We start from the raw sequence: 24,600 nt of genomic DNA, 5'->3' as shown, positions 1-24,600 counted from the left end.
CTGAAACCAATAAAAATAAATAAAACATAAAAAAATGCGAAAATGCATCCTCGTGCTGCTATTCTTGCGGCTGCAGGGTCTCCAGCGCCCGCCTGGGTCACATTACACGTTTACTCCTTTTTCAGGTCGTGAAATATGTGTCGGGTGCAGTTGCCGCCTCGCCTCGCCTCCGTTCACGCGGCAGATGTGTTCTCACACCCCCGAACGGCGCGATCTCCAGCTCCACTAAATGCATGTGCTGATCTCGGCTATAAATTACCTGCCGTACATAACCAACTATGTGTTTCTTTAAAAAAAAAAAAAAAGATGAATAGGAAGGTGTGGAGATTTATCAGAATTTATTGTTATGTTAAAAGCTTTCTAAAATCTCCCCAAATCTCCAGCGAACATAAAAGGGGCACGTTTGGCTTCTGACCCGTCTCTCTGATCCAGGATCTTATTCAAGTCGGAGAAAGTGGGTCAGAGCACAAAACATAAAGGCTCTGGATCTCAGAGGATTCCCACTCTGCACAGCACGACCTCATGCGACGACTCCAGGTTTAACATGACGGACACCAAGCCCGGCCGGTGTGGCTCAGGGGCTGAGCCTCAACCTATGAACCAGGAGGTCGGGGTTCGATGCCCGGGTTGGGGGCTCGATCCCCAGTGTAGGGCGTGCAGGAGGCAGCCGATCCGTGATTCCCTCGCATCATGGATGCTTCTCTCTCTCTCTCTCCCCCTCTCCCTTCCTCTCTGAAATCAATAAAAATATATATAAAAAGTAAAAAAGGGCAAGAAACCAACAGAGGTGCGAGGCTGCTGAGGGACCCCAGGTAAGAGGCCTGGGAAGAAAGGCTCGAGCCTTCAGGAGGCAGCGGCTAAAGAAAGATGGAGCTGTCAGGGCCGGGGCTTAGGAAGCGGTTTCTGGGACGCCTTCCAAGTCCATTATCTGACGAGGAGCCGATCCAAATGGAGCCGCTATCACCCGCCAGTGTTCTGTTTATTTCACGGTATCGGGGAATGTTCGCGCCGGAAGGTATCTCGGACGCGGTGGCGCTGCAGGCTGACTCATGTTACAGGGGCCCCAGGAGGTTAAGGCGTGGACAGTCAAGAAAAACACAGCCCACGACTGGCGAATCTAGAAACGTTCAAAACCAGGGTTTTCTTTTCCTTTTTTTTTTTAAAAAAAAATATATTTCTATGGAATATATTTATATTCAGAAGGTTCCTCCATTTGCATGTGCTCATTCGAGTCTTTTGCACAATTAGATTGGATATGATTCTTTACTGACACATAGAAGTTTGTTTTTTTATATTCTAGATTCTAAAGTCTTGGGTGGTTCATATGTATTGCAAATATGGTGTCTTTATATGTATGTGTGTGTGTATATATATATATATATATATTATTGATTTTTTTACAGAGAGGAAGGGAGAGGGATAGAGAGTTAGAAACATAGATGAGAGGGAAACATCAACCAGCTGCCTCCTGCACACTCCCCACTGGGGATGTGCCCGCAACCCAGGTACATGCCCTTGACCAGAATCAAACCTGGGACCCTTGAGTCCGCAGGCCGACGCTCTATCCACTGAGCCAAACCGGTTAGGGCAAATATGGTGTCTTTTAATAGCCAAAAGTTTTTTATTTCAATGGACTCAGAAGTGTTAGCTATTCGCTTATGTCTTAGGAAACGTGTTTCTATCTTCAAAGTAGCGAGCATGTCAGTTTGGCCCAGCCGGTGTGGCTCAGTGGTTGAGCGTCAACCTATGAACCAGGAGGTCATGGTTCGATTCCCGGTCAGGGCAGATGCCCGGGTTGCGGGCTCGATCCCCAATGGGGGGCATGCAGGAGGCAGCTGATCGATGATGATTCTCAACATTGATGTTTCTCTCTCTCCCTCTCCCTTTCTCTCTGAAATCAATAAAAGTATTTTTTAAAAATAGGTGCTTTTTGTAACTATATAAAAGAAAAACATTGCATCGGACGGAACTTGCTCTAATGATAAGACTCTAGTCGTGGAGTTCTGATGGTCAGAGTTCTGATGGTGGAGTTCTAACTGATCAAGCATGTCATACGACCCACAATGAAGATTTTTGCGGCCCAGCCCATGTAACGGTATGCAAGAAACGTTTTAACAAAAATTTCCTAACTTAATGTTTACAACATCCTGTTATGCATCATTATGAATAACGAACTACAACATTTGTTAATGACTGATGACTATCATCGTGTTGCATTCATTTCCCTTCTGCGCCTTACGCGCAGGCGCACCATTTCTCTCCACGAATACCAGCAGCGAGGATTTTAGCAGCCGCTGGCCACGTCATTAGTCTTGGACTGCCTTGTGTGGTGTGCGCAACAGGAAATAGTTCGCTCTCGGAGAACGAGAAAAATAGATTTGCATGGCGCTTATTCATTTGTGTAGTTACTCAGTGTCCGGTAAGTTAATGTTCAAGAACAAATATTCATTTTTACTAGAATGTCCTATTACTTTATGTTAGCGATGGCTCACTTATTTCAGCCCTTTGTATTCAGCACGTCTCTATCGAAATAAACCCACGTTTCTAGGAACATGGAAGCTTTTGTGGTTTTTTTTGCGGTCCACGTACACTTACACCTTGTTGATTTGGCCTGTGTTAGCCTTTGTGTTTGACATGCTTGAGTGAGGTCTTCTACCCGCCCACTCCACCCTTGACCCCCACAGAATTCGACCTTCACAACTCACTTAGGACACAGACAGGTGGCACGGTCTCACCTTGACAGATAAAGACACAGAAGGGCACTAACACTCCACGCCAGGGGGCCCACCCTCACCTGCTTGAACAGCTGCAGGTTCACGGCCGTCTCCAGGAATTGCTTCATCGGGCTGGAGCGGTGCCTCACAAAGCTCTCCTCACAGAAGGTGACGGGCTCCCCCTGGAGGGAGAGAGGAGGTCGGGGCGTCCGTAGGCGGGAAACCAGACAACCAGGGGATCCGGGCTGCCTGTCGCTACTTGAGCCAACTCAGCACAGACAGGGCTGAATCCTCCACAGGTGAGCGTTCATTCCAATAAAGCCAACAGCCTGGGAGAGCCGCCGTCGGAAAAGGTTAGGGGCAAACACAGACTATTGGGGACTCGCTACGACCTCACTGCCAAATGATGGAGCCCCACCCCAGCCCGCACTACCGTTCCCCACGCCTGTGATCCCTGCGTCCCCGTGTCATCTTTGTCCTCCTACCCTACAGAGGCAGCTGGCTAGGGGGGGCTGCAGAGCAGCTTTTTGTGGATGACCTGCTGCTGTGGAGGTCAGGGTTCGAATCCCGGTCAGGGCACAGGCCCAGGTTGCGGGCTCGATCCCCAGTGTGGGGCGTGCGGGAGGCAGCCGATCCATGATTCTCCCTCATCGTGGATGTTTCTATCTCTCGCTCCCTCTCCCTTCCTCTCTGAAATCATTTGAAAAATGTATTTTTTTTTTCAAGAAAAGCAAATGCAAATTGAAATCGCGACGCAAGGCAGGCTCACGGGTTTGTATCTCAGCGCGTCTCGGTAGCATCCGAACAGAGCGGCCTGCGCCCTGAGGAAGGCCCGGGCCACCCCATCCCCCGTGGCCGTGGACTGCTTCTTCAGCTTCGTCTTCAGGGCCGAGACCTGCGGGACGGAGAGGAGCCGTTACATCAGCGGTTCTCAGCCTTCCGGCCCTTTCAATGCAGTTCCTCACGCTTTGACCCAACCATACAATTATTTCCGTGGCTACGTCATCACTGTCACGTGGCTACTGTGATGAATCGTCATGGAAATATCTGATCTGCAGGAGGGTCTGAGGCGACCCCCGTGAAAGGGTCGTTTGACCGCCAAAGGGGCCGCGACCCGCAGGTTGAGAACCGCTGCGTTACATGAACACCCCAGGAACTGGTCCGGGGAGGCACGGGCCCCACCGGCAGGCAGGCCGACCCCAGACCCTGCAGGTCCCCTCCCCTAACCCCCCCAGCTCGGCCTCCTCCCCGCAGCTTCTCCCCTGAACGGCGGGAGCGCCTGCTGGCCGGTTAGCTGAAGGGAAAGCTGGGACCCAGAGTCACGTGCTGGTGCTGATGCAAATGGCTCCGTGCGCTCCCTTCTCCCTTCTCCTGTCTCCTGAGGCCTCTTGACATCAACGAGCTTTAATTGTTTTACAGGAAACTGCTCAGGAGCCACTTCTTGCCCATTATTTTAGCCATCACAACAGGTGTCTGCCCGTCTGGAGAGGAACACTGGTGGGGGGTACCCTCCATTTCTGCCCTAAAAAGCTCCTGGTTCCAGGTCCTCCGGGATCCCTGCCCATTGAATCTTCTTTTTGGAAGCCTCGCCTGCATATGGGATCTGCGGATCCCTTGCCGAATAGTTCTGAGTGTCTATAATAATCAAAGCGCCATATGCTAATTAGACCAGACGTCCTTCCGGGCGTCCTTCCTTCCGGACAAATTCTGCCACGGCAGAATTTCATGCACCGGGCCTCTAGTTATGACATAAAAAAAGGGGAATGAAGGTAAAGTTATTGAGAACCTACGGTGAGTGGAGAACTGTGTTGTGCAAATGGTATACCCGGTCTCGTTTAAATATGTTTTTATTGATGTCAGAGAGGAAGGGAGAGAGAGAGAGAGAGAGAAACATCCACGATGAGAGAGCATCACGGATCGGCTGCCTCCTGCACACGCCCCACACTGGGGATGGAGCCCTGACCTGGAATCGAACTGTGACCTCCTGGTTCCTAGGTCAATGCTCAACCACTGAGCCACACCGGCCGGGCAAGAAGGAGTATTTTTATTTCCTGACGCAAGCGGTCCTGACTCCTCTTGTCGATGATGGTTGTCCCGGAAGGGTCAACCTAATTAGCAACTCAACTTTGAATAATGCTAATGAGAGAGGAGCACAGCGTCCGAGGAAAGACCAGCTCCACAGGTGACAAACCTTCACAGGAGTGACATTTTCCCGGGAAAAGTCACGGTGACTCTGATCTGATCAAAGGGAGGGACCCCCACTGGGTCCAATTATACCCTCAGTCTGGAGAAAACGATTGCGTCGGGATATTCACCATCTAGGCGGCAAGGCCTGTGTCGTGCGGGCTGCCTCCCAATAGCTGATCGTCCCCATTTCTACCCAAGCCCCCTAGATGCAGATGGAAGTTAATTTTTTTTTTTTTAAGGAATCTGCATTTTATTTCACATGTGAATTTGAACAGGGTGGGGATGGGATTAACATTTTATTTTACTTGTTTAAAATATACTTGTATTGATTTCAGAGGGGAAGGAAGAGGGAGCGGGAGAGAGAAACATCCACGATGAGAGAGAATCATGGACTGGCTGCCTCCTGCACGCCCCACACTGGGGATCCAGCCCCCAACCCAGGCGTGTGCCCTGATCAGGGAATCGAACCCTGATCTCCAGGTTCATAGATCGATGCTCAACCCCTGAGCCCCGCCAGCCGGGCATCACTGCTTAATTTGTGCTGATTTCGTCTGGGCTTCCCCTAGAAATTTCAGGGGCCTCCATGGACTGTGAGACACAATGAGGACTTTAGCAGAATGAACCGTGGCAAACCTGGGACGAATGGAATATTCTCTGGGGCCCTTTTTTTTTCTTGATGACAACGTAACCTATTAAACCTTCATGTTGGATTAGAGGAAAGAGCCAAAGACTTCACCAAGTCTGTTGACTATCTTTAGCTGTGAGAGTGCTGTTTCTTTATATACTTACGTGTTGTTGTTTTTTTTAAAAAAAAGCTCATTTAAAACATTCTATGAAAAAGCCCATGCTTTCCCAAACTTATTCCCACATTAATTAACTCGCTTGAATGCAACTATCTAAACAATTTTTTTTTAAAGTCAGCGTTGTTGTTTCTAGCTCTTTAGTCTTTTCATGGTTTTTGGTGACTGAGAACAATTCGTGCCTTTCTTTTTTTAAAATATTTTTTTAATTGATTTCAGAGAGGAAGGAAGAGGGAGAGAGAGATAGAAACATCCATGATGAGAGAGAGTCACGGACCGGCTGCCTCCTGCACGCCCCCAATTGGGGACCAGGCTCGAAACCTGGACATGTGCCCTTAACCGGGAATCGAACCGGTTCAGAGGTCAATGCACTGAGCCGCACCGGCCAGGGTGCCTTTTCTTTGTATCACAATAAAAACATCAACCTGTTCCTCCAGGGGCAGCCGAGAGCCTCGAGGGGAGATGCCCGGGATTTTAAACGACTCATTGTATGTCAAGGCCTCTTCAGCGTTTCCAGAACGACAGGCACTTCACACACAGGTACCCGTCCTGTACGGAACGGAACGCACCGTGGTTCCCAGCGAACTGCACGAGGACTCTTACACGTACCTATTTTCTACACACCCTCCTTAGATGACACGGGAAATCATTTCCCAATAGGGTTACAGGCCAGGTGAGAATGAGTGGTTCAGACAGTGCAGAAAATCCGAATTCACATCCGACAGGCCATCGTGACGTGTCCGTAATGAGATTGGAAAGGAGAGAAGCTTGGATATGGAATCTTAGAAGAGTTAACTCATGGCCCCGGGAGTCACGGTTACGGGAGAGGGACCGCGGTCTCGGGTGTGGGGCATGAATCTGAGAGTCAAAACCCATGTCACCTAAAGCTCTAAAAACACCATTAATGGCACCGTCTCTGCGCCTTCATCTTCAAAACAGGAGACCTAACCTGTCTCAGAGTATATTATTATTATTATTATTATTGTTATTATTATTTATGATTTACTGAGTTAAAATGAAAGACAGGGAAGCAATATAGGTCCAAATGGACATTCCGGCGCACGTAACTGTCAGATGCCCACTCTAACCTGCTTTCAGGTAGAAGAGCGAGCTGACCGTGGTTGTATCTTAACAGTCCCCTGGAGACGGATTTCCTGAATCTCGTCATGATTCTAATTCGCTTCCTTTCCCAGCAAGCGGGTCGCCCTATTTATTTCTGAAATAATAACCACGGTTCAAGGTACCTGTCCAAGTGTCAATGACAGTAAAAATTAAAACGCGCAGTAATAGCTTAGAAATACAGTATTTTAAGCGAGTGTATAATTGACACGAAATGAGTGTTGATATTTGGAATTGGGGGTGGGGGGTGGGGTCTCCATAGTGCATTTTCTTAAACGAAAGTGACCTCATTTGAGATTTCACATGTTCTGTTTCATCAGACTGGTTCTTCTCCCACCCCTCGCTTCAGAACATAACACAGTAACGCGAACTTCAACTGGTATTGTTTCTAGCCCTAACATGGCCTTTTTAAAAAATTTCCAAACACTCAAACGACATCTGTTTGGAAGTCTCCATATTTGGCACAGCCAATAAAAAAAATAAAATCACACACAAAAATTAATAATAAAAAAACTAAAACTAAAATCACAATGTCCTCACAGGCCAACAAGGCGACGGCCGCTCTGAAAGGACCCCCAGCTTTTAAAAGCGACCCCGCGTAATCATCAATATCGTTAAAATCACTCCCAATCCAACCTGCGCTCCGTTTCCTACGAGCGCCCCGAATCTGTAGTGAAATGATGAAATCGAAAAACAAGTGTTCGTGTCAGAAGACAGAACGGGAGTTTCTCCCCCCCCCCCCGCCCCCACCCCCGCCCCCTTAAGGGACACAAAGGGTCGCCGGACGCCTGGCCCTGATTTATTCCTCCAATTTTGAATTCCTTGAGTAAGGGAACTGCTACTGGCAGGGTCGTATTTCTCACAGTCCATAAATCTCCGATATTATGTGTGAATACTGGAATGAAGCCATTAAGAAGATTACAGCGTGCGACGCAGCAGAGGGTCCCCGGGAAAAAAGACGGGTAATTCAGGACAACTGTGACCACTGACCCGGGGCCAGCGCGGCCACTGGGCAGGCGGGCACCTAATCGGGAGCACATGGGCCCGGGGCCTTCCGGACTCGGAGCGCAATTTAAGGGCCCGCTGCACGGGTTTTAAAAGGCCCCCGTTGAACCATCAGTTAATTTATTAAACAACCCAACAAGGCCAGTAGTCCTGTGTTTCAGGCTTCGGGTCTAGTTGACGAGCTCCCATCGCACACGCGAGTCAGGATGACTCTTGACATCACTGAAAACATGGACAGTGACAGGACATAGGACCTGATACGTGATCCTGTCATCCTGAAAGCGGAGGATACAGCTACATGGGCGAGAGATGGTTAAGCAGTCCTCTGAAATGTTTTTAAGACAATGAGTAGGACCTCAAACACCGCAGGCTTGCGGTCATAGCCCTGGCGCTACCTGGGAGCTATTTCAATTTCTTCTTTCTTCATATTTGTAAGTCCCTGGCCCTTAGCGTCACACACACACACACACACACACACACACACACACACACACACATTTCTGTCTACACCACGTTGCAATGGCCTTCTTAGCAATATTTTTCACTGTTTCACTCATGCCTCGTTAACTGCGGCTATAAGATGGTCCCTCGTGTCCTTGTACATTGTGTGAATATTGGTTAACTCCTCGTATTTAACTCAGTGTCTTCATATCAAGCTAATTCTACCAGGGAAGTACTACTTCTTTACTTAAAAAAGAATCGCCCATCAAAACAATGACCGTTATAAGATTCTCTTTCTCAAAGAAAGAATGAGGCGTCGTTAAAGTGACTAAAAATTTTATTGTGACACACACACACACACACACACACAAACAAAACACATTGATTTCTTTCTCATTTTTTCTTCCTCTTCCTCCTCCTTTTTTTAAAAAAAATAAACAATCCTTTCTCCTTAGACTATTAAGAGCGGGGAATACATGCACCTAAGGAAAACATTCTTAAAAGTTGGGGCTTTGTTTTTGTAATTATTTCTCTATCCGGCGAAGAACACTTTGATGGATTTCCAAATGAATAACTCTAATCATTTCTAGCAGCTTCTGCAAAATTTTTATAATGAGGCAATCTAGTTATAATGAGCTCAAAACATAATAAAATTCTGCACTGAGCGGGGGTGTGTGGATTTGTTCGTACGTAGCCTTAATGGCAAGATAAAGAGGTTCAATTTCATTTGCTTCAAGGTCAGCAAGCATTCGAGGTTATTTATTTACACCCATAAATAACCTGATGTGGGCTTAAAATATCCTATTTTCCTATCACTAGCCATAAACACAATCAGGTTTAGCTTCACTGTATTTTTTTCTGAGTACGAAATTTTTTAAATTCCATTTCTCAAACTCCCTAATCATGATTTCAAAATACTTGCCATATGACAGGAAAAAAAATATATATTCTGGAGGTTTTGTTTATTCTCCAATTTTAATACCTCTGAAAAGAATGAATTTAAAAAAAATGAGGGGGGGGGAGAGCAGTATTTTTTTTTTAACCTAGGACTGTGTTATAAAGATATTTTTCAACCACCATTCAGAAACAATCCCAGCCCGCATTTTTTTGGCCCTGTCATCAGAAGTACCAAGGCCATAAAAATGTGCTTTGGGAGGCTATTTAACATGGAATACAGAATCTACCCTGTTAGAAGCTGTAGACACACACGTGTGCGCGTACACACACACACACACACACACACACACACACACACACACACACGCCCTTTGCGAGATCAAAGACCAGGAGAGAGCCGGCACTTAATTCATCAGCCTTCCCCGAATCAGAGACAGTTTTCTTCATTTCAAAAGGCTCAGACGTCTTTTATGACAAGCCGGGCCTGCAGTTTAATTTACAAAACAGAATCCCAAGCCGGCCAGTCTCGGCGCGGCCCAGGCCGGGGCCGCACGGCGTGGGTTTCCCTCCCCACCGCCCCCAGCAGGCCCGGGAAGATGAAACACGCAAACCGAAATAATTTAGGGAAAACAAATAAATGTTTCAGGAACGTCGAGGGGGATCAAAGGCAGCATTTGCTGACCCCGCCGGTCCCCGCATTTCTGATGAGATTGACCGGGGCCATCGGATCATTAATTAAAAGGAGCGGCGCTGGCAGGTGGCGGGGACGCGCCGCCGGTAATTGGCTCCCTTCTCTTTCCTTCAAAAACTCTCTCTCTCTCGTTCTTTGGCAAGACATGCCACCAGGCAGACAGAAATGCCTACTTTGTAAGATAATGATGAAGATGAGAGGGAGAGGCGCCCGTTTCAAGAAACGCTGCCTAATGAAGGCGCCCGGCTTTTTAATTATGGTCCCGTGTCTCCCCAGCTGCCAAGGAGGGAGACACGGGACACGCAGACCCGCACGGATGCCTGGCACACGCGCGCGGCCCCTTTATCTCCCCGTTTATGAAAGCAGGGGGACTCGCTCTCGGGAACTTGGGGCGCAGGAGAAGCCGTGGGTGTACGGATCCAGGGGCGCCCCCAAGGGCCCTCCCGGACTCACCACATCACTGGGGAGGTTGTCCAAGTCGTGAAACGGGGACTCCAAAGTGTTCGTGTCCACGTTTAACATCACCACGTCCTCCAGCGATCTGTTCCTCACTCTCTGTCGAAAACACACCGTGATCAATGAGACAGCTCAGGGCCTCGGCCCCCCAAAATCTGCCGGGCTTGGAAATGTAGGGAAAAGTGTCTGAAGGCATGAGCCTGGGGTCGGCAAACTCATTAGTCAACAGAGCCAAATATCAACAGTACAACGACTGAAATTTCTTTTGAGAGCCAAATTTTGTAAACTTAAACTATATAGGTAGGTACATTGTTATTAACTTAATTAGGGTCCTCCTAAGGCTTAGGAAGAGCCACACTCAAGGGGCCAAAGAGCCGCGTGTGGCTCGCGAGCCGCAGTTTGCCGACCACGGGTCTGGGGGGAAGAATTAAGGGGAAAGTCCTGCATCATAAAAAGAATGCAAACAACTTTGCTTTATGAGGAAAAATAGTAAATATCCGACCATTCGAAAAGGTTGGGTTGAAAACACTTAACTAGCACGTTTGCTCATCTTAACATACTGATGCGGTTTGGAGATAATGACTATGATTTAGCTGCCACAGATATCTCCCGACGAAGACTTACAAAGTGGGCATGGTTATGTTGAACTGTGAAAAGTTATCTTCTTTCAATTTGGTCACCTGGATTTTGGTCTTTGATACAGGAACGTGGGTCAGGTCCTAGACCAGTGATGGCGCACCTATGACATGCGTGTCAGAGGTGACACGCGAACTCATTTTTTTTTTGGTTGAATTTTTCTTTGTTAAATGGTATTTTTTTAAAAATATATTTTATTGATTTTTTACAGAGAGGAAGGGAGAGAGATAGAGAGTTAGAAACATCAATGAGAGAGAAACATCGATCAGCTGCCTCCCGCACATCTCCTACTGGGGATGTGCCCGCAACCCAGGTACATGCCCCTGACCGGAATCGAACCCGGGACCTTCCAGTTCGCAGGCCGACGCTCTATCCACTGAGCCGAACCGGTTTCAGCTTAAATGGTATTTAAATATATAAAATAAATATCAAAACTATAAATCTTTGTTTTACTATGGTTGCAAATATCAAAAAATTTCTAAATGTGACACAGCACCAGAGTTAAGCTAGGGTTTTTCAAAATGCTGACACGCCGAGCTCAAAAGGTTCGCCATCACTGTCCTATACCTATTTTTTTTTTTAGTATAAATCATAATGTAGGTCTAAGATAAGCCAACCAACGTTTATAGCAGTCAATGTTTTCTCTATATTTCCATTTCGATTTGGTGTAAGTTTATGATGACGACAAAGTCAAATAAAAAAAAGACGGAGAAGGAAGTAATATGGAAGTCATTCTTAGTATTTACCACATGAATTTCAACATAAAAGATCAGATTTCATAGCCCATCAGATTAACTAGTTGACTATTTGTTTGAAAGCTTAGTCAATTGGCCAAATTATCTCAATATGTGTACAAGTAATTGTGAATTAGAATTTCATCAAATTTTTCATCCTTAAAGAAAGAAAATATTTACAGTTTATGTTTCCTATTTAATTTAATATGTATACTTAAATCATATAATTCTATTGGTCTTTAATAAATGATAGCACCTAATCTTATTCCCTAATGCAAATAAGGTGTTCATTAATAAAATTTATCCACCAACTCAGAACTCCATAATTGTATAGGTCAACTAGCAATAGGTCAATTAACTTCAGCATCATATTTTTAAAGTGACATTCTAGAATAATAGCCACTTTTGAGAAATATGAAATACTGTACATTTTAAATTGGCCAGATTAATTACTTTGTCTTAAAGTTGGGCAGGACTAATATTTCCCTGACTCGTTTAGAATTTCAAATCTCTGCATCAACCCAACCCAGGAACCAAAAGGTCCCAGTTGGATTGCCGGTCAGGGCACATGCCGGGGTTGTGGGCTCCATTCCCAGTAGGGGGCGTGCAGGAGGCAGCCCATCCATGGCTCTCTCTCATCATTGATGCTTCTCTCTCTCTCTCCCTGTCCCTTCTTTTCTGAAATCAATAAAAATATAATAAAAACAGAGCACAAGGTGTTGACGGTGGTCAGCCTGCCTCCCATCCTCGCAAGAGGACGCTTCCGGGCAATGAGGCTAGAGTGGATGGACAGAAGCATCAATGCAGGAAGATGCCACAGGGTAAGCGTGCTCTACAGAATCCTCTGTGCGCTCACGGTCCACATGACCCTCCCCTTGGCGGCCTCGACTCATTTCTTTCTAACCGCCCACAGGCCTTCGCCAGCCTTGGGTTCGTCCCTCAAGTCTCGTTTTCCAGGCAGAACAAAATGTCCTTATCTTTTATTTTGGAAAGAGAGCTCCACTGTCAAAAGAGACTGCTAGCCATCTTTTATACCCGGGATTGCATAAAAAGAATTAAAAGGGAGATTTAAAAGGTCATTCATTTCATGACTTTGAATGACTATGTTTACAAGTCTTCAACTGCCTTGACTGAGAGAGAATAAGAGAATATGTGATTCTTCTTTGAAAAAAAATTCGTTGTAATTGCAGCCAATTAAGATGCGAAAAATTACGCACTTCAGCCTCCCCTATAAAGCATGTAAGTAGATATACCTATGTTTTAATTATAATGACATTTATATAAAATTTAAAATTTTGGTGGAAAAAATCTGCCAATAATGACATGATAAGAATGGAATTGGAGCTTGCATATCATCTCCTAATAGATTAAGGAGAAAGTTATTAAACGGTGCCCAACTAGTTTAAAACATACCTACCGTTCCTATTGTACTGTCTCACTCACGATGAAACCAAATAATGGTTCATTAAGAACTAAAGTTTTCTGGATTTAAAACTAACCATGTGATTTCTCCCATATGTAACCTATTTTCATGGGTTTCCTGCCATTGAAGATGCTCATTTGGTATAAAAATTAAAATGATGTTATTTCAATGTTACCTTTTTTAAAAATGGCCATGTGAGTATGATATAAAACTAGTTAGTTCTCTGTACTAGTCAACAGATATTCTTCCAAAGCACAACTGTGTTAACTATGATTTTTATGAGTGAATTGATCACTATTGTCTGACGTATACTCACCTCTATGAGGCTGGAGTGTACTCCAATCAGGTACGGCATCGGAGCGCTGAATTTAAAAAACGGTACATTCATAGTTCATTAAAACTGAAACAACATACGTAGTTCTGCATGCTTAAACTATTACTTAAATGCACAGTTCTAACATAGCATAGCTTAGGTATTTTAAATTATTTTCTATATACAATTCAAATTGAAAGGCCATTAATAGATTCAAGTTAAGGTTGATTTATATAAAAAAAAATCACAAAATCATTTCTAAGTAAATCAAGAAATGGAATGCTTTAAAAACCTTACCGATTGAGAATATTAGGGTCGAGGTGATAACCTAAGTTGAACCTTTTCCATATACTTCATGTCAAATATATCATAAGTAATCATCAAATGTATTCATATTTCTCTTGTACATCTTTTTATCCAATTAGATTCTCATTTCTATGATTTTCTTAATATATCATTTTTTCACCCCTACTACATCAGCAACGTTTTTTGAGTCAGTCAGTACCAAATACTTATGGAGCCCTACTGTGCGCTGGGCAAAGTTCTTCCTCACTGCCATCATCCTATTTCTGTCCTGTCCTTCTACTCATGTGCCCTTGTCTTTTCATTCAAATATCATCCTTTCCTTTTTATCCCACATTATATTTATTAATAGAATAATTTTAACAAATTAGAAAATATTCAAATAAGTTTAAGAATAATATTATATTAATTAAAATATGGAAAGCCCACCAGGTGCCCTGGTCTAGGGCCTTGGGTCCGACAGTAAACAATATGAACAGAATATACTCCCCGGGGGTCTCATACTCTAGTAGAGAATAGAGTCATTCAATAATTTTTGTAGCACATACCATCAGACTCACCACTCATCTAAAAAAGATTTCTCATGAAACAGAAGAAGGAAATTATTCAACTTGACATTGCAAAATTAAAATGCTACTTGACAAGAAACCATGAGAATGGGCAGATATCTACAAAGGTGACAGGAAATACCCAAATACACAGCTACTTAAAAATAAAACACTTTTCAATATGTCCGTACTGACTTCAGAGAGAGGAAGGGAGAGGGAGAGGGAGACAGAAACATCCATGATGAGAGAGAAGCATGGATCGGCTGCCTCCTGCACGCCCCCTACTGGGGACTGAACCGGTGACCTCTTGGTTTATGGGTCAGCGCTCAACCACTGAGCTGGCGAATCTGCCCCTTTTGGGAGAAGAAGACCGGGCACATCGCCTAGATCCAAAGGTGAACCAGCCATCGGTGAACGAGGAAGAACAACTATCATTTTCTTGGTGCTGAAGTCGCCCCGCCTCCTGGGTGTGCAAGGACTCACACAGCTGAAGCCCTTCCGCCAACATCGCAGACTCGCCCGGGTTCGAGACCTCTCTGTCGAGACGTGACATGCGCCCCGTGTGTACGCACCGAACTGTTAACCTGCTAACCGACCACAGGAGGTCGTTCAATAGATCGCGAGAACCTTGCAGAACTGATGCCCGCGGACTAGCAACTCCCAGCCCTGGCCGGTTTGGCTCAGTGGATGGAGCACCAGCCCTAGGCTGGAGGGTCCCGGGTTCGATTCCAGTCAAGGGCAAGTACCTGGGTTGGGCATGTGCGGGAGGCAACCAATGGATGTGTCTCTCTCACATCGATGTGTCTCTCTCTGTGTCTCTCCCCCTCCCTTCCACTCTCTCTCAAATTGAATGGGAAAACATCCTCGGGTGAGGACGAACAACAAAGAAAAACAGCAACTCCCCATTTTCTCCTCATACTGGGAGGTCGAGGGGAGGAGGCAGATGGTGTCACAGGACCCTAGGAGCCCCTTGCCACCCAGGCAGGCCACGGGGACCTCTTCCTCCTACGTGACTCCTAGGTGTCCCCATCCATGTCCCCTTTATACACCTCTCACATTCACCTCGCAGAATTACAGTGTTTCTCTGTGCCCTGCGTGTGTGCATGTGCGTGTGTGTGCGTGTGTGTGCGTGCGTGTGCACGTTGGTGTAAATTCCTTCCCATCTGGGAACCCAAGGGCAGACGCTAAGTCTTATTCCTGACGTGACAGACTCACGGCTTGGCAAACGGGTGCTCGCTACAGGGTGGACGTACAAATGGACGAGGGAGTGAATGGGGGCGCCAGCACCCTGGGGAGCCTTTACCGGCGGACCCCGAGGTGAGGTCCCCCTGCGGCCACGGGGTGGCATCCCGGCCCTCACAGGCCACGCCATCAGAGACGCCCAGCGTGAAAGCAAAGGCCCTTCCAGGCGCGAGGAGGGCCCTGGGGTTGGGAGAGTGGGCGCACACCCCCCACCGCTCTCCAGGCTTCCTGCTGCTATTTCTGAAGTGGAATCTAAACCATGGACTGGCAGGCGTGGCCTCTGACATCCGTCTCCCTTCCGCATGCCGGCCAGTCTGACTAGAACCGTCCGCAAGGACTCAGAAAGGGGGAAGTCATGCTCCCCAGAAAGTAGCTGGGTCCGTAGAATTCTCTGACATGGAAGACAGCTCGCGTCTTCGAGGGCTGGACCTCAATACACGGCTATGTCCTCCTGCCCCACCCTCGTGGCCTGGACGCTCGGACGTGCTGGTCATCTCCCCTGCACCCCCCGGGCCAGGGGACAGTCTGGCGTGAGAGCTTGTCCCAGAGGCTTCTGCAGGGGCTGGAACCCAGTCAGAAAACTCCAGAGACGAAGCCAGGAAACAAGCTCCCTCCATTACCATGGAAACAGCAGGAAGAGGACTGGGGGGCTGGCTAAGCGAGGACCGGGATGGCCCCCCAGGAAAGCACCGCTTGGCCCCTTCTTAAAAGCATGTTCCACACTCGTCGCTAATCCCCAAAGCAGGTTCCGGCGCGTCCGGGCACGTATGTGCACATCAAGCTTCCCGTGGTCAGTGGGCGGGTGTCAACCTAGGAACCAGGAGGTCACTGTTTGATTCCCGGTCAAGGGCACAGGCCAGAGGTGCCAGCTCCATCCCCAGTAAGGGGTGTACAGGAGGCAGCCGATCCATGACTCTCTCTCATCATGGATGTTTCTGTCTCTCTCTCCCTCTCTGAAATCAATAAAATTATATTTAAAGGAGGAGGAGGAGGAGGAGGAGGAGGAAGAGGAGGAGAAGGAGAAGGAGGAGAAGAATAAGGAGAATAAGAAGGAGAAGGAGAAGAGGGAGGAGAGGAAGAGGAGGAGGAAGAGAAAGAGGAAGAGGAAGAGGAAGAGGAACCGGGCTTTCTCCCACATGACCCCGGGTCCAGGAGCCGCCGGGAGCCGGCGGGGGCGCTCACCAGCAGTAGTCCAGCAGGTGCGGCGGCAGCACGGGGATGTAGATGTGCTGCCAGAACATGGGGTACAGCAGCGCGGCCGATCCGTGCAGGCAGGCAGTCAACTGCGAGATGGAAAGGGACAGCCACAGTGAGGAGCAGGCTCCCTACAAACACAACACCCCACACACACACACCCATTCCCCAAGATGATCACACATCCCACTGCTCTCGTGACCTCCACCCTATGCCTCTACCAATTCCGCACGCAACACGCCTTCCATTTCGGAAGCGCCCCTCCCTGAAAACAGCCTACCAGCAGCTCCAGGAGGTTCTTGGGGGTCTCAGGGAGACCGGTGTCTGAAAATACAGTGTTTGGGGGTCAACACGAAGCCCATAGACAGAAAGATCAGGTGGGCGCCGTAGGGGAAATGGTGGGACCCGACGGCCGGGCATGGCTGGGACTCGTGCTCCGCGATGAGACGTGGAGAGGGAGGCGGGGAGGCTCCGGAGGGAGATCGTTAGGGCAAATTGCCAAAGCGTGAAACACGGGTCCGACAGCCGGGGCTGCGCCGCCCGAGCACCGGGGGACCGGGCTGCTCGACAGTGGACTGCGGGGCACGGAACCCAGAGACGCTGCTCGCTGACACATGGGATGTCACTATTGACCAGCGCCGGCCGCGCCTGACAGCTGGGCCGCAGGAAGCCAGGAATATCATCATTCCCTCCTTCCCGACACCCGTCTGGGGGCCCAGCTGCGGATCAAGACAGCTGCCCGGACGTGGCTGCGATTGCAAAGGGAATTGCCATTTTAATTGTTTTGATTTGGCGAGTGGCTAATTAAATCTTTTCAACGCCTCACGTAAAGATACCTCCCCCTTCTCTAGCCCCCCTTCTTCCGTCCTATGGACCCGCCGCAGAATTCTTCCCCTGTGATTTTCTGTGCTTTTTAAATTCCATTCCTGTAAGCGGGGAGTCGTCTTTCTCCCCCAGTGTTTACGGCAATAAGTGAATCAGTATGCATCATCGTTTTAAAGGGTTGCTAGGGTCTGCCTTTCAAGGCTACGGAGGAAATCATCTTGCCCAGCTTGAAAATCAGATTTGAGAAATAAGACCACCTGAAAACGGGCCTGAAAACAGACTTTCTATGAGCCATCATTTCTCTTTCATTACAGAGGGAATGAAAATTTTACACACAGCCATCAAATGAATTTAAAAATTAAATGCATACAAAGCAGTTCAGTATTTTCTTATTATTGAATATACCAGGGTGACACTGGTTAATAAGATCATCTAGGTCTCCGGGGTACAAATCTACAACATCATCTGTGTATTGTATGGTGTGTTCACCACCCCAAGTCGAGTCTCCTTCCATCACCATTGATCCCTCCCTTTTCCCTCTGCTCCCTCCCCCATCCCCGTCCCCTCTCAATTCAATCTCAATAGCAGCACTGTCTATATTCAAGTGCCAAGTAGTTCTACAGAATTAAAAAAATTAAGATAATCTCGTCGGGAACCAAAAACATACACATTTTGATTAAAAGCATATTCCTCTTTATCACGTGTGTTCTGTCTTTTGCCAACTAGATTTTCCATTAGTGACATGTGGAAAACGATCGATTTTGGTTCCATTTAGAATAAATGCCACTGACGGGTTTTAGCGCTTCACCCGTGCAAGCCTTCACAGCTCACGGACAGCCGTCTTTCAATCAACACTCGTTCCAAATTCCTTCATCCGAACACGCAATAGGCCACTAGGAGGCATGCAAAGGCTTCCATTTAGCGATTGCGGACCACGGACTTCCTTATCTCCCGTATCTGAGCCAGAGGATAATAAAAACGGGGTTTACCTAGCCAGCGTCGCCCTCCCCGAGAGCTTTCGGGCACTCCCTGGGTGTAAAGCAGGCGTCCTCCCGACGGTGCGAACCCTCCTCCCCCGGGAAGAGTTAAGGAAAGGCAGCTCTTTTGCTCACTTCCTCCATTTCTCCAGACATGGCTTTGAAAACCCCTCCTTTGACCCCTTGAGAAGGACCGTGGCCCGGGTGTGTGTGGTACACAAACACAATGAACAGGGCAACGGAGGAAGACACACATTCTCAAGGTGGGGAATGTACTCAGGGCCACTTATCTCCTGGGCCACACCCAGAACCCAAAGTCCGCTGGTACACGTCACCTAGATCCGTCCCCGATGCCCTCAGGGGTCATCCTGCATGGACGTTATGAATGAGGCACAAGAGCAGCGCAAGCATTGGACCGGCTTCCGGAAGAATGAATTCCTAATGCTAAGCAGTCACCACCTCTGACGACGGTTGGCACGTGGGCTCTGTCCCTGACGCTAAGGCAGCTCTAACTATCCTGACCAATCCTGTCCCTCCACCCCTCTGAGAGCCGAGCCAACGAAGAGAAATAAACAACGTGTTTTAGAAGTCTGGTTAGAAAAACAAAGTCCTAGCAGGAAATAAGCTCAGTTTAAAAGCCAGGGAGAGGAAGAAGTTTCTTGCTTTTTAGTTATTCATGACCTACTGGATCCTGAACCTTCAAGGGTAGCGACAATCACATTTTGGGGCCAGATTACCCGAGGTTCTGCCTGGCTGGTGACGAGGCCAGGAAGCCATATTGCTTTTCCTTTTTTTAAAAGATATTTTTATTGATTTCAGAGAGGAAGGAAGAGGGAGAGAGAGAAACATCCATGATGAGAGAGAATCATGGATCAGCTGCCTCCTGGGGATCAAGCCCACAACCTAGGCATGTGCCCTTGACCGGGAATCCAACCGTGACCTCCTGGTTCATAGGTCGACGCTCAGCCACTGAGCCACACCGGCCGGGGCACAGTGCTTTTCTGGTATCTTCCAGCTGCTTCTTTCATCATCCCTGCTGCTTCTCGTGAAGTTCAAAGAGGAACAAATTCACCAAATAACGGTTTAAGAGAAGAAAAAACCCCACCACCACCATTCCTCCCCATCTGGGTCCAGTGGCCAGTGAGTATCTCTCCGCACCTGTAACCCCACAAAGCATCCTCAAAGTGCTGACTAATGCGAGATCAATGCCGATTCCCCACACACTGCGATTGTAGAGTCAGCACAGGTGGAAGCCATGGGAAGAGACGAGAAGTCCACGGGAGAAACCTGACCACAAAGGTGGGGGACAGTGAACGTGGTCATGGGATAAAGGCACCTGGAACTTCCGGTCCCAGGCCCCCAGGTCGAATGTCACTGACGATAACAACAATAGCAAACGTCTCCAGGACGCTGACCAGGTGCCCGCACTCTTCTGAGAACCTGACAGTCTCACGTCTGTTACCACTATTCCCACCGACGGACCAGGGCCCTGCGGCAAGGGTAGACCAGTTGCCCAAGATCACACACCTCGCAAGCGGCCAAGCCAGGACTCCAGCCCAGGCAGGCGCAATCGAGAACCTTCCTTTCCGACTGCCTTCCCACATACAAAGATCCGAAATGCCCACCCTTCTGAGACCCTGAGTCACATCTACTGACGGAAAACATTTTATCCGAACGACATGACCGAGAGTGAGTCTTTGGGATGGACAGCCGGACAAGCACAAGACGAGAGGACAGTTTTCCTGTCTTAGAAGTTCCCTCAGATGGACCTCCAGCCGTACCTGCCAACAAAGTGCCACCTGACCAACCCAGTGGTGACCTTGAACCAGGAGGTCACGGTTCGATTCCCGGTCAAGGGCACCTGCCCGGGTTGCGGTCTCGATCCCCAGTGTGGGGCGTGCAGGAGGCAGCGGACCCATGACTCTCTGTCACCTGGTCCTATCTCCACACCCCTGTCCCTCTCCCTTAGCTCTGAATGGAAATACACATCACACGACACCCTGGGAAGGAGAATTAGCAGGGACCGTGTCAGTTGACATCACTGGTTGCTACAGGCCTTGGGGAGAATGAAAAATCTAAAATTCCTAGCATCTCCCTCCCTGAGGCGTCTCAATGACGACATGCAACGGCTGCCGCTCGACAAACACGAGGGGGGACGTGCCCTCGGATAATCTTCGCAAAGAAGTGGGCCTGGGTCACGCCTGTTCCCTCGCCAACCATTCAGTTCCTGATCTCCAGAAAGATGCTCTGAGCTTTGGGGTTCGGGCTCAGTGCCCACACAGGTGCCCCCAGTGAGAGACAAGTCATGGATCCTCAAGATCCAGACGGTGAGGGTCAAGTCCCCCCGACTCCCCTGCAGCCCAGCGAAGCCTGTGAAATCCCCACCTTCACGGCCGATTTTCCAGGGATCACAGAGCTTTCTGCTCGCAGATGCCCTGGACGGAATTAGCGCGAGGAGGAGCGAAAGCATATGCCTGGCTGCCCGGGGGCATCTCCCACAAAGGCAGACATTACAGTTTATTAACACGATTCCAGCGCGCGCGGCACACTGCTCGCTGGGCGTGTTCCGAAGGGGCGTGCGCCCTCGCTCCAATCTCTGGAACTAACGTGCTTACGGGCTTTGGGAGGGAGATGTTTACCAACTGAACGTGGGTCCGGACGGGAGCCCCCGATTAGAGATCGGCTTCAGAGAGGGGCACCCCGCTCCCCCGCTGCAGGCCACGCAGGCCCGCCCTCGTTAGCAGATGACTGACAGCGTGATGGGGAGGCCCTGTCAGAGGCTGGCCGATGGGCCGGCGCCGAGACAAGACGCACAGCCTGGCCGGCTGCTTAGAGCAGGTCTGAGGGACCGTGACAGACGCGGATGACAGCGCTGCACGCCCGACCGCCTTGAGACGCGGGGACATGACTTTCGACAGCCATGTTCCCGGCTCCGGTCGTAAAGCAGCAAGGAGTCGAGGGATCTACGCGTGTATGATCATGATGGATCCTCTGCTCTGGTGTTCCGCAAGCCCCGCCGAGGTGCACCCCCCCCCCAGCAGGGACATGCCTGTCTGTTGCATGGATGACACCCACGTTCTCCATCAGGGTTTCCAGGACGCCCCGCCCCCAGCCGTGTGTACTTGACAATGGAAGTATCAACAGAATAAACACAGAGGTGTTATGTCCTAGTGTCATGGTCGGCAAACTGCGGCTCTCGAGCCACATGCGGCTCTTTGGCCCCTTGACTGTGGCTCTTCCTAAGTCTTAGGAGGACCCTAATTAAGTTAATAACAATGTACCTACCGATATAGTTTAAGTTTAAACAATTTGGCTCTCAAAAGAAATTTCAATCGCTGTACTGTTGATATTTGGCTCTGTTGACTAATGAGTTTGCCGACCACTGGCCTAGTGCATGAAACTCAAACACATAAAAATATAATAATGGGTCCCAGCAAAACACTACACTTATAATGGGGGGGGGGGGGAACGACACATTAACATTTCATTTTATTTTATTTTAAATATGCCTTTATTTATTTCAGAGGGGAAGGGAGAGGAAGCGAGAGACAGAAACATCAATGATGAGAGAGACTCATGGATCGGCTGCCTCCTGCACGCCCCACACTGGGGATGGAGCCCACAACCCGGGCATGTGCCCTGACCAGGAATCGAACCGTGGCCTCCTGGTTCATAGGTCGATGCTCAACCACTGAGCCACGCCGGCCGGGCCATAACAACACTCTTAATATTTTTGCTACCATATCTCAGAACTAGTTTTTTTATGTTAAAGTTCATCTCTATAAAGATGATGAAAAAGTACCATTTTAACTACAAACAATAGGTAAAGAAAGCAGAGCCTTGAGTAACTGAATTCTCTAAATTCAGTTACTAAAACCCCCAGCAAGCTCTAAGGCGGACAAGCGTGATTAGAATAAAATTATGAACGCCAAAGGGTAAAAACGGAAACACAATTCCTCAAACGACAATAAGAGAGCAAATGTAAATACACCTTAACTCATATGTGTTCTTTCGAGAATTAAAATTTTGGCTGCAGATTTTTAGAACGAGTGCAACAATTCATGGTGTTAAGATGAAGTGCATTCTAGTCTTTATGGCATAGAAAGAAATATAAGACTATGAAAAGCTTTACAGCAAATCAGTTCACGGACACTTTACTCTTTCCTTGGATGTCTCCGAGGTCTCACTCAATTCTTTCTAAAGTCAGTTCCTTCCTAATTTACGTATGGTCCTGGTCTCTGACCTTAAGTGTTACCGTGCGTAGGATTCGTGGCGGATCTAGACATGAATTTCCAAGAGAGAGAGAGACCCAGGTATAGCGGCTTCCCCCACATAAGACGGGTAGCAGATCCTGACCGTGAACTTGGTCTGTGTGTCTGTGATCAGCCCTACGCCCCAGAGAGGGAACTGAGGGATGGCACTGCCATCGAGCTTTCTCGAACCATAAACCATTGGCGTTGGGTTTAGTACCTCGAACATGGGGAACAAGTCCCTGAGTGAGACCACGCCTTTAGTAAAACAACTTATTTTTTTAACTCAGATAAAGTTAAAGGGCGGGTCTGTTACTCTTTAAACTGCACTATCTAGTCCCTTAGAAAATTATAGCTGACAATCATTGAAGAATCATTGGGTCTTATGTAGATAGAATTCTTAGCACTTCACCTGTACGGATATGTATGCATATGTATGTATATGGATGTGTGTATATGTATATGTATATGTATATGTGTGTGCATATGGGTATGTGTGTGTACACATGTTCAAAAAAGGATGAGGATGAAGAGAAGAAGGAGAAGAAAGAAGACTGGTTTTACCGCAGTGGGCAATTTAAAAAATGGCAGAAAAGCAAATTTATAACGATTCAGATTGAATTTCTCAATATCGCTTTAAGAAAATGCAAGAAATCACCTTTGTCACCGCCTGTTGCATCCTCCACGCTTCCTCCTTTAAGTGCAAGTGGTGTGTCTTTCAAGATGTAAAATAATATATCTCTAATTTTTTTGAAAAAGTGAGCATATCGATATTTCAATTCAAAAATCTGAAAACCGTGGTTTTTCGATTATAGAGTCACGAGAATAACCCAAAATCAGAAGCAGAAAACCCAGGACCACATGACCTGTCTCCGGTGAGCTCTGGGGCCTATGGGTGGGCATGTAACCTCTCTGATACCACCTCTCTCGCCATTCAATACGAAACCGACCTCCTAGAGAGATCCTGAAACTCTCTCTACTCGAAAATACCGAACTTCATCGTTTCTATTTCTACGACCAAACAAAACATGCATATGTTACCTTCTTTTTACCAGCTACCCAAATGCTTAAGACAGCAAACTCATGCCATCTTAAATAATGGGTTTTAATAAATATCTCGCATATTATGCTAAATATCTATTTAAGTGGATATTTAAATTTTTTAAGTCAATCAAAAATATTAAAAATTGCAATATCGAAAGCAGGAAAAAGAAAACAGGAAATGTAGCAAAAGACTTGTGACTCTTTTTCTATGGCCCAAAGACACTCCGATTCTCACCGCCTTCACCATGTTGATCGAGAGCTCCCATAGCCCGTTTCAGGGAGCGGCGGACGACGTGTGATTAATAAAAAAATAAAAAAAATGCTGCTTTGACTTTTAAGTTATTATCCGTCTGAAGAGCTCCTCCAAGTCACAACTCCTATAGAACCTTCCAGCAAACCCGCGCTTGGCAACAAAGAGGCACCCACCTACTGCCCGGTTGGGAGAGCGGCTATTCTCCTGGGCCCCGGGTCCCTTTCAGGCAAGCGCCCGGGGAACAAGCCACAAGTGAATAATCACCCTCTCATAATAGCTCTTCAGAATTCTTTCTCTGGCAGAAGGCAGTCAAATGAACCCGGGAGAGTTAACAAGAAAAACGGAGGGGGGAGGAAAAGAAAGAAAAAAAAACACAAAAACGCAACTCTCATCTCCCGGATCAGAAAAAAAATAATTAACCCGACTTAATGCATCGCAGGCCGCCTCCCATAAATCAGACTTTTGTCCTTCAAGAGCTGCGGGACAACCACTTATCAGACACGGGGGCCGCGGATATTGTCTCCCGGGACACGGGGAACCTGTCCTAG

At 47.7% G+C, this 24,600-nt stretch overlaps 1 protein-coding gene across 6 annotated transcripts in view; it reads right to left on the bottom strand.

Moving 5' to 3' along the window:
* Positions 1–24,600, bottom strand: part of DENND1B (DENN domain containing 1B) — an 87,226-nt gene that overhangs the window by 23,752 nt on the left and 38,874 nt on the right. For 5 of the 6 annotated variants that reach the window (XM_059677560.1, XM_059677558.1, XM_059677555.1 and 2 more), the window contains 5 exons: positions 16,692–16,792; positions 13,420–13,465; positions 10,308–10,409; positions 3,484–3,609; positions 2,795–2,896 (listed from right to left, as the gene is read on the bottom strand). In XM_059677560.1, coding sequence (XP_059533543.1) covers positions 2,795–2,896; positions 3,484–3,609; positions 10,308–10,409; positions 13,420–13,465; positions 16,692–16,792 — 477 coding nt within the window. The remainder of the gene's footprint in view (positions 1–2,794; positions 2,897–3,483; positions 3,610–10,307; positions 10,410–13,419; positions 13,466–16,691; positions 16,793–24,600) is intronic. The other variant, XM_059677559.1, reaches the window with a different exon arrangement.

Source organism: Myotis daubentonii, chromosome 20 (assembly GCF_963259705.1).
Source record: "Myotis daubentonii chromosome 20, mMyoDau2.1, whole genome shotgun sequence".
Classification (NCBI taxonomy): domain Eukaryota; kingdom Metazoa; phylum Chordata; class Mammalia; order Chiroptera; family Vespertilionidae; genus Myotis; species Myotis daubentonii.
Note: the sequence above shows the minus strand (reverse complement) of the source record. Positions and strands in the feature narration are given on the sequence as shown.